The sequence below is a fragment of the Neolamprologus multifasciatus genome, chromosome 8 (genome assembly GCF_963576455.1).
Source record: "Neolamprologus multifasciatus chromosome 8, fNeoMul1.2, whole genome shotgun sequence".
In the NCBI taxonomy this organism is placed as follows: domain Eukaryota; kingdom Metazoa; phylum Chordata; class Actinopteri; order Cichliformes; family Cichlidae; genus Neolamprologus; species Neolamprologus multifasciatus.
Window position 1 is genome coordinate 4,874,084 of NC_140446.1, and position 10,239 is coordinate 4,884,322.

The 10,239-nt window shown below is 39.5% G+C and overlaps 2 protein-coding genes across 6 annotated transcripts; one reads left to right on the forward strand and one right to left on the reverse strand.

The window, feature by feature from the left end:
• Nucleotides 1-489: 489 nt before the first annotated feature.
• msl1b (MSL complex subunit 1b) lies at nucleotides 490-5,156 on the reverse strand. Of its 4 annotated transcripts, none has more exons than XM_085170267.1 (9): nucleotides 4,973-5,156; nucleotides 3,785-4,450; nucleotides 3,483-3,679; nucleotides 2,803-3,158; nucleotides 2,634-2,698; nucleotides 2,465-2,532; nucleotides 1,872-1,996; nucleotides 1,719-1,791; nucleotides 490-667 (listed from the first exon to the last, which is right to left on the reverse strand). In XM_085170267.1, the coding sequence occupies exons 2-9, from the start codon at nucleotides 4,373-4,375 to the stop codon at nucleotides 577-579; spliced, it is 1,566 nt and encodes a 521-aa protein (XP_085026393.1). In that variant the 5' UTR covers nucleotides 4,376-4,450; nucleotides 4,973-5,156; the 3' UTR covers nucleotides 490-576. The 4 variants fall into 4 exon arrangements, with proteins under 4 accessions (XP_085026393.1, XP_085026394.1, XP_085026395.1 ...); XM_085170268.1 differs by having other exon boundaries at nucleotides 3,785-4,445; nucleotides 4,969-5,156; XM_085170269.1 differs by lacking the exon at nucleotides 4,973-5,156 and adding an exon at nucleotides 4,748-4,951.
• On the forward strand, nucleotides 5,145-9,905 carry gip (gastric inhibitory polypeptide). Of its 2 annotated transcripts, none has more exons than XM_085170280.1 (5): nucleotides 5,145-5,256; nucleotides 6,768-6,847; nucleotides 8,743-8,874; nucleotides 8,959-9,049; nucleotides 9,339-9,903. In XM_085170280.1, the coding sequence occupies exons 2-4, from the start codon at nucleotides 6,774-6,776 to the stop codon at nucleotides 9,047-9,049; spliced, it is 297 nt and encodes a 98-aa protein (XP_085026406.1). In that variant the 5' UTR covers nucleotides 5,145-5,256; nucleotides 6,768-6,773; the 3' UTR covers nucleotides 9,339-9,903. The 2 variants fall into 2 exon arrangements, with proteins under 2 accessions (XP_085026406.1, XP_085026407.1); XM_085170281.1 differs by lacking the exon at nucleotides 5,145-5,256 and adding an exon at nucleotides 6,550-6,657 and having other exon boundaries at nucleotides 9,339-9,905.
• The last annotated feature ends 334 nt before the right edge of the window (nucleotides 9,906-10,239 follow it).

Sequence of the window (10,239 nt, forward strand, 5' to 3'; positions counted from 1 at the left end):
GCACGACATTGATGCGGGGAGAACAGGCGCGGTGACACGACCCAAAGCGAAAAGGATGCAGCTGCATTGCTCGCGAAGCTCTATTTTCAGTCAAAGTGGCTTTAAATCGTTCCCTCTACACGTATGCACAAAGATTAGAGCTCCTCAGCTTGTCCCTTAATACTACCGACCCCATATAACACGACAGAAACACCACATCTGTTTGATTAAGTCTACGGGTCTTTTTTACGTCTGTGGTGCAGATCCACCAAAAAAGTATCAGGACATGCATGTAACTCCTGGTAAATGTGTAATTATGAACAGCTGCTGACTTGGGGGCTGTAATCTTCTGGCATGGAGGGCTCAGCCTCTCTTTTAAGAGACCGAAAACATCAAGGACACCCTGCCCTGCAGATATCGTCCATCCTTTACCAAAACTCAGGAGAGCAAAAGCAACAGTGACAGTTAAACAAAGCGACTAGTGATGCGACTCCCTGCCACACCGGCAAATTTTTCTGTTTCGTTTTTTTAATCTGGGTGTGGAGCATCATCATAATCATCTTCTTCTCCCACCACTGCTGCTGTTTTTTAAGGGCTTCACTTCCTGCAGGTCCGGTGAGGCGTGTGTTTCTTGGGAACTTCAATGCGGCACCGGCTGCGGTCATCCAGCCAAGGCAGCTCAAAGTTCCTGGAGAGAAAACAACGGACAGTCGACCCTCAGTTCAAGAGTAAAGACGAGTGAAAATAACTGGAATGCTCCTGCTGCTTTTTCTCATTTTATATCATATATATGCTACACACACAGAGTTACAATGACAGATGCTGATATTAAAAACAGCTTCAGGTTCTTATAAAAGCATCGGCGTATACTAAAACTTCAAGCCTTTTGTTTACCAAGGCCAGACAATATAGTGGTAAAACTACAATATTTATTAGAGACTAAATGTTGAAAAGATGAGATATGTGAGTGAATTGCACATAAAACAGATGCTTAATGGCCTTATCAACATACCATCACTCAATAATAATATTAAACCCTCTGGTGTCTGTTCATTTTTCACTGGAGTGGGGTGAGTGGTGGCCTTTAGCAGCTTTATTAAAATATAATTTATTTATTTAAGGTTTGTTTGTTTTGTTTATAATAATTATTTAACCCCTGGCTCAAAGGGAGCTTGTTTCAAACTGATGGGCTGCACCAAAGCCCAGTATAAGATAAATAAGGATATGTAACTGTTAATCATCAAAGCTACTGTGATAGAGTCCAAGGACAAAAAAATATGGACTGCATTAGGTTCCATCTAAATCATTTTATCCCGACTTTAAATGAATACAGGCCTGCAATAAATTACAGAAGAAATACAGCGGGGGAAGAGGTGGACTGTGAAAATGGCCTTCACTTCATTTCATGTTTTGTCTTAAATGAAACTCAGACTACACAAAGATTTTAGCTATGATGTTTGTTCAGCTAGAGGCAAATTTCTGTTACCATGTGAGCCAAACAGGCAGGTTGAACAGCAGGTGAGTGGAGCTGCTGTGCTCACACAACCACATTAAGGATATATGGCCCTACTGACACAGAAACAAAGTAGTGCCTGAGCTTTAACCTCACAGAGAGCACTTGTATATATGCTGAGCTTATTATTGGAAGCTTTGGCCATATTTAAAGAGAATCCACCAATATTATTAACAGTTTGTATATTAATAAAGGAAAAGCCCAAAACAAAAGACCTCTAACTTACTGTTGTGAGAGTTTAGGCAGAGGCCGACCAAATGCAACCACAGGCAAGAAGGGAGTGATCACTATACTTTCAACTGGAAGAGAATTAAGAATTAAAATTAAGACTGAAAATCTCCTGATTTGATTTAAGAATACTCTAATACTGAAAATGTACCATCTTCGGTGTCGGGATAGAAGGACGACAACTCCGGCTCGGTCTCCTGGACAACTTTCTTCCTGTTCATGCGCTGCTGCAGACGCTGGAACATGCGCTGCTCTCTGATTCGCTGGATATCCCATCTAGAAACACGCAGGATTCGTTTACATGACAGGAAAAGTAAAGAGTGAGAGACAGGTGGTAGTGGAGCTGCTCAATTATGGCAAAAAATAAATAAATACATAAAAATCACTATTTTAGTATGCAGATTGACATTATTTCATTTGATTTATATAAGCATTAAAAGCTCAACATCGCTGATAATATCACACCTTCAGCTTTCATTCATTAAAATGGGGTGGGGGATACTAATAACAATGAGAGCAGAACAGACCTTGATGTTTATTGATACTCTGGCCTTTAATCTTTAAATCCAGGGCTCAGTTTAAACCAAGTCTCCGAAAATGCTCATCAAAACTATTTAATAATCAAAATTTAGATAAAATTTATCCAATACAGTTTGTTGCAGTTTACTCCAGCACCCATATGCTCAACACTCAAGAAATGTATTTGTTAAAAGCTTAAACCAAGTTTAAGTCAGCGACCGGTACCTTTTCCTCCTCTTCTCATCCAACTCGAGCTTTGAGTGACGTTTCAAAAACACGCCGTCGTCTAGCGGCTTGAGGGGAAACAGAAGTGAATCGTGAGTTAAAAACTCATTTGGATCTGATGTGAGTTCATTTCAGTAGGTACAAGTTTCTTTTCAGATGCGTCTCTCACCTCAGGGGGATTAAAGGAGGAGTCTTCATTCAGCGGCTCTATTATATTTTCCCTCCAAGATGGGACTAGGAGGTGAACAGAAGCAGGGAGAAGAGTTTATTCATAGATATTTTGTTCAGGACACTTTGAAGGATAAAGTGATTGAAGGTGGGATATAGGTTAGGCTTACAAACAATCAGCATATCATGTACTACATGAGGAGTCCACTCACTGGCCACCTCTTCCTCCTTTTTCGGGGAAGTCTCACGCAGGGGGGACAGAGGAGGTTGGTTCCAGCAACACAGATACATCTCTGTCGTTGACATGAAGGGGAGATCCTCCATCTGGCAGCTCAGTTCAGCCTCCTCTTTGCAAGGGAGCAAACCGTCCCTTTCTGCCCTCGCGGGAACAGTCTTCTCTGGGGTTTCCTTGCTGCGTAGCTCTCTCTGATTAGGAGAGCCAGGCTCAATTTCGGGCTTCTGCGGGCTCAACTTGGCACTTTTACCTCGAGATTTTTGCACTTTTGTATCACCAAAGCAAGATTTCCTAAAAATGAAAGACATAAAATGGAAATTGGCATTTGGAAATGCAAGTGGTCTACATACAGTGCAGGCAACAAGTCTGCGGCATCTTATCTAACAGTATCAATTCCCCATTATTTCTGGACATTTAGGAAATAAATAATGGCAGTTTCCCTTTAGAGGACGGTTAAAATCTTTTTGGTCTTTCGTATGCAGAAAAATGTTACCTCATTTTCCTTTAATAACGTGGACAAAGTCTGAATAGACCAAATTATACAGAACATTTTTTCACTTTATTATGTGGAACAGGAACAAACACTTGTGCTGCCTCTGCTGGCGTTTATTGTACCTTTTATGACCTTTGCCACCCCGACTGAAGATGAGTGGCGTGGCTGGGTCAGGCTGTGGACTCTCGAGCTCCAGATCCCACATGTCCTCTTTGTCAGGGGTCCATGGCTCCAAGGGCTGGAAAAGGCGCTTATCACGGGGTGGGTCCTTCCTTGTGAGCTGAAGGCGGCGCTCCATTCGCTCAATACGTGCAAGCAGCTGCAAAAGAAGGAAGACATGAGTGTGGAAAAAAGCAACATTTCTGGCATAAAGAAGGAAAAAGTGACAGAAAACACATTAAGACGGGCCAAGACTTTAACGTACCGTCTCTTTGTCTGCTTTGAGCTCATCTATCTCCTTGTCCTTGGACTGGAGCTGTTGTTGCTGTTGTTCAATGAGGTCCAGCTGGAGGAGGAGAATCTGACGGAGGCAGTTGGCTTGAGTGTGAGGGTTGGCAGGGGTCTTCCTGATGTTCCTCCACTTACCCTCAGACGAGAGTTCGATGGATGCGGTGCCAAGCACTCCAGGTACAACCCCTTTCGCACTTTCATCAGCACCGGCATCCTTTGAGTTATTGTTCACAGCCATCTGAGGGTTTTCCATATTGTCAACAGAGAGGGGTTTACCTTTCACCGGGGTTCCCTCACCCCCCATTGGTCTGACAGGGGACAATATCCCCACAGGTTTAGTGTCTCCTACCTCTGCAACAGTGGCAGCGAGGGCAACCTTGCTTGTCATGTACTTCTGGTCTAAGTCCTTTGATTTGATTGGGATCTCGCCCCTCTGCACGTCTTGAACATCTATAACAAAGTCGCAGGACTCCCTCTTGAGGCTCACGGGGCTTATGGTGACGACCCCAGCATCAGCGTGCTGCCTGAATCGCGTGTTTGGATACAGCGTGGACCTCAGAGTCATGGCGAACACAACGACGACTTTTCATCCTGAGATTCAACCAGCAGCAACTTCACATGTGAACTCGAAGCTACTGTCCTGCAAAAACAAAGGACAAATTCATCAGTCTGGCTCCTCCTGTGTGTTTATTTCATAGAGTACACAGTCTTTGCGCTTGGGGTAAAAAACATACACGGACTTGTAACGGTTGGACAAAACAAAGAGGACTACACGGTTAAACTGTGTATGATTTGGGGGCACATTTTACAAAAAAAAATGCTCGCCGGGTTTGAAAACTGAAGCTAAGCTATACTAGCACAGCAGTGCAAACACAGACACGCTGATTTGGTCACAAACTTGTGCGTTTGATGGGAATTTGACCCATAGATAATGCACCTGGGTCGACATTTCAATGTGGAGGCTTCAAACAAGGACTCGGGAGTGGCTGTGTAGGACACTGGCATCAGCCATCTCCTCCATTTTGGTTCTCGCGGAATCACGAAAAAACAATAACAGCTAGCTAGGTGGCTAACGCTAGCCGGTTAGTTAAACGGACAAACCGCGCGCCCGCAGAGGGCCCGCTGTAACGTACGCATTGTGATATTCATAATTCACACGTACCTGCTTTTTTACCAACACGCTTTTATACGTTTTCAGCTTACATCGACTATTATTCAAGTCCACCTGCAACTGTCTTCACGTTCCCTCCTCAAGACTTGTTTTAAAGCGCTGACTACTGCGCATGCGTAATTTGTTGGATGGCCATTTCTTATGTTTTGGAGGTTTCCATCGGAAGGGCACCAGTAGGGGGCGCGAGAAAGCACAACGACGATTTATACATGCATTAAACCAACATTAGATAATGAAATGGCGACATTTCGAGACCATTGTTAAACATTTTTCAAGTAAGTCGTTATAGACGCACAGTCTGTATTATTTGGAAGTGCTTTAGTCAAAGAGTAACTACTCCCTTTAGAGCTGCCTGAAAGGTCCCCCTGGATATTTAAAAAATGCAACCGAGTGAAGCAACCGGAAACAACGACTGAAGGGGCGTGTTCTAGTGTTACGTTGGTGTCACGTAAGAGGTCACCGTATTACGTCCGTGTCCGTGTTACGTCCGTGGTTGGACGTCTATTTTTCAAATTTGAGCTGATAGAAACACTATGGACTTACATGAGAACTGTCTTTTGTTAAAAACTATTTTTTTAAATAATTCATTTTAAATGTAAATTACAAAATGAATATAGATTACAGTTGAACACCATTTTAAAAATTGTTTCTAACAGACAATGGTTATTCTTCGAGGTTCAAATATGTAAAATACATAAGAAATTCCTGTTAGCAGATAGGCTGCTTTTTGCAAACGGACATCATACAGAGCAAAGAGTAGAAAAATGTCTAAAACGGAGCTTTCAGAGTACTCTGAAGCCTGAGTTTTTGACCCACATGATCACATGATTGCCTACACAATTCAGCTTTTACACCACTCTGCATTAGTTATTATTAATCTCTGGCTCTCTTCCACATCGTTTCTTTGTCCTGTCTTCCTCCTCTCACCCCTAACCGGTCGCACTAGTTGGCTGCCCCTTTCCTGAGCCTTGTTCTGCTGGAGGTTTCTTCCTGTTATAGAGGAGTTTTTCCTTCCCACTGTTGTCAAAGCGCTTGCTCACAGGAAATCGTCTGATTTTTGTGTTTTTTTTCTGTTTTCTCTGTATTATTGTAGCATCTGTACCTTACAATATAAAGTGCCTCGAGGCAACTGTTCTTGTGATTTGGTGTTATAGAAACAAAATTTAATTAACTATCTTAATATTTGAAAGCATCCACCCTATATATGATAGTAATAGGTCTTCTTCAAGCTATAATTTCAGTGTCACTGTGTGAGGGTTGCAGTAGCTGAGGCTAAGCTGTTTTGTGAGAGGAGCAGTAGGTGTCATTACTTTGGAGAAAGTGTCATAGAGCAGAGGTTTCTCATTTTACGATAAGCATCAGTCAAACATCTTCACCATATTTTCAACATGCTTTAATTTTCACATTGTCACTTTTTCATTAGTTTAATGGCCCACGCATGTTCCCATTTAAAGTTTATTACGTCCCTCTTTATCAGTAGTCACCTGTGTGTGTATGTGTTTCATTAATGACTTAATGTGTTGGAACTAAACTGTTTTTGTAGCTTTGGCTCATATTATCTCAGTGGAAACTATATAAAAGCCCATTTTCTGAAAGCAACACATCGTAGTAAGCAGTCTACAAATTTCTCTGGAAATTTTTCCCCTCTGCCTGCTTTAAAGACGTTTTATTCAAAGGTGAGAAAATATACTTAAATGGATTTCATGTAACTGCTCACACACTTGGTTTGAGCTGCAGAATATGCTCACCTTTCCTCCAGGTTGCTTAAAGTTGTTTTTGCTTTCAGGTCATCATGAAGGCTTTGTTGTTCAAACTTCTGATCATCTGCCTGCTGGGAGCCCTGCATGCAAAACCAGAAGAGATGGCGTAAGTCTCACTGTATGCTTTACTTGCTTGTTTCCTCTGAACATACTGAGTGATAATTGGATTTAACGGCAACATTTTTAAGACAAGGCTGCTCAAACTTCCAATGATTTTAAAACTTTTTTACTTGCATTTACTTTATATATTTAATTTTAGAGAATTTTATAACATTGAAGGCTTATAAATTAAACTTTGGGGTGAACTGTAGACTGTGTACAGTCTACTGTTTTGCTGTATCTGAACATTCAGATACAGCAAAACTCATATTTAGCTTGACTTAAAATGTAAAAGTTGGGATTAATAAAAGCAAAAAAGATATGATCGTAAAATTGTAAAAATATTCATATATGTTTGTGTTTGCGAAGGTAAATAAATGTAAAGGCTTATAGTGGGGGATTATTTATCACAATATAGTGCATGGCAGGTCACAGCTATGAAGACAAATCTTAAATGTTAGAAAATATTCTGATAAAAAAAAATCTTAAATTGGAATTTATACTTTTAATTGACTTGTGGGTTAAACATTTTAATGAATACAGTCTGAACGTGACTGTGTGGGGTAGAAATGGTTTACTGTGGGGGGTACTTCAATCACAAAAGATTGGAAACCTTGCCTCAGTGCAGCAGGAAGTCCCTTTATCTGCATAATGAGCTTGAATTTAATATAATTATTTAAATGGCTTCCAAACCTTTCTCCGTGTGCTTATCTGACTATTTTTCCCCCAGTATGTCAACACAATTTATAATAGCGTGACTCCTTAAATACATAATAATAAGTACTTTATACCACATTTTATTATATCTTTGATAATTCAATTAAATTCAGTTCAGATTTATTTATATAGTGCGAAATCACACGAACAGTTTCCTCAAGGTGCTTTGTATTGTAAGGTAAAAACCTCACAATAATACAAGAAAAACAGAGAAAACCTAACAATCATATGACAAGGAAGCTATCAGGGTCCATATTCTGCTGCTATAATACAGTACACTGTAATAATGTGGACAAGTTAAATGGCTAATTGGTTAAAAATACAATTTTTATGATTAGTTGAGCCGCTTATTAAGCAAATGTACAAAAAGGAAAATCCTCTGCTTCATGCATGTGAGGATTTGACTCTTGGTCAGATAGAATTACACGTCTGGAAATCTTTTCATCATTTTCTTTAACTTTAGCAATCAAAAGGTTGAACAAATAACCAAAAATATAACAATAACAAAAGTCACCTCGAGGGGCCAAATAGTGTGAGACAAAGATCCTGCAATATTAGAGAAAAAGCAGGTGATCCCCTGTGAGCAGAGCTTGGTGACAGCGGGGAGGAAGAATGTGTATCCCAAGCTGGGGAAATTCACTTGTTTGAGCAGCAGAAGGATCAGGAAGTGAATTGCAGATATATTAGAAAAATAAATATGTTTCTACTAAGCACAAATGGTTGTATATATATATAGGGAAGAGCTCTGTTTGGATTATAAGTAGAGGTGGGCAGATCGATCCAAATATCGATCATACCAGTGCTAGTACTGGTATTGGACTGATACTAGCACGAGAGGATCGACACCATCGCGTCTATTTTATTTATAGCCTACAGCACAGTTAAACAACAGAAGTTGACCCAAAGGGATTTAGAGACAGGCAGATTTACAGGTCTCTAAAAACAAAAACAGCTTCAAAGTACATGACAAGCTGAAAGGTGTTACTGGTATCAGCAGTACTGACTCTGTATTTACTTGGTATCGGTTCGATACCAAAATTTCCAGTATCACAAAGCACTAATAATAAGATACTATTAAGTCTTTAAGATATGACAGGATCTGACTACTATTGAGTGTGAGGAGAGGGAATAAGAGGGTCAAAGAAATAATATGATTTTTATATTTGTGTCTTTGTTGCCTCTCAGTGAAGACGAGCAGAACCTGAGGAAGAGGTACGCTGAGTCTACCATCGCCAGCGAATTCAGCAAAATCATGGATTCAATGGTGCAGAAAAACTTTATCAAGTTCCTGCTCAGCCAAAGGCAGAAGAAAACCAAGTGAGTCAGTGAATGAAGCACCAGATTAAAAGCAGAACAAAAGAACAGATTTATTTGATTGAAAGGTATTTTCTGTTCTCTCAGGCCCGCTGATGCTGGGAAGGATTTAGAGGAACATCAGTACAACGACTTGCTGAAGCTCAGCCTGCAGGAGAAGCAGGGGAGAAACATTTAGGTGTGCTTAAACTTATTCACGTGCAGAGGCACTTCCTGTATTATTTTCAAATGATGATGATGCACAGACAATTTGAATATCTGGTTAAAAATAAGCATAATTCTAAAATAAACATAACAAGGCTCAGTGTCCCAGAGCCACGTGTCTTCATGAGGACACAGGGCTCTGGGACATTTGAAGCAGCTTTTTCTCTCTATTTTGTGACAGAACAATGAATTAATTAAAAATAAAATCAAAATCAATTTACTTTGCTGTGTTTAATATAAATAATCTGTCACACTGTTCTCAGGTTGTGAGGATCCAGAAGGATGCAGTGGCACTGTGGAGACATCATCTCAACTCTTCTTCATCTTTAACTCTGTAATGGACAATCTGTAGGTCTACTAGTGTAAAACTGTGAATATTTGTCCCGTGCAAAAGCTCCATTTGTGTAACGCAGTCTTCACATAAATGAATAAAGTTATTATCTAAAAATCACTGAATTGTATTTCTCAGAGTCTTTGAACCTGAAATGCTGGAGATACTATAACTATAACACCCTGATAACTGTTGCTCCGTTTCAAAATAATTATAGTCCTAAATCAATCAACACACTACTAATATCACGCTGTAACTCTTTACACTGCAAAACCTGTCACCCAACACCTGCTGATTGTTTTTTTCCCCACGTTATTCAATAAATTATATTTTTTCTGTTTTATTAAATGTCATATATTTTATTTTCTATGTTCATTAAAACATCATTAAAAATAAATATGTGTGTGTGAACTTGAAATAAAGCTTGTAATCGGTATCTGTACGGTGTATTCTTTCTACATATCATTATATTGTATTGCTTTTAGAGTTTTACTTATTTAGGCTCCTTATTTTTTTATTATTTTGTTATTTAAGCTTATTTTTAATTTTGTGTTTTATGTTGTTCAGATGTATGTCTATATAGCTGCTCCTTTAATTTTTCTAATGCTATTTTTAAGGTTTTGTCTGCTGTAACAGCCAGAAATTCTTAATTTATAAGAATTTCTCATAAATAAAATTAATTATTCAAAAATATAATATAAAGAGATCTCATGATGCAAAGAAGCAATTATTATTTGCTGATGAGGATAGTTTTGATAATATATGCATAATAACTTTAAACGGATTAACGGCAACAAGCTGCTATATCCTCCCCAACACCAGGGGGCAGTGTT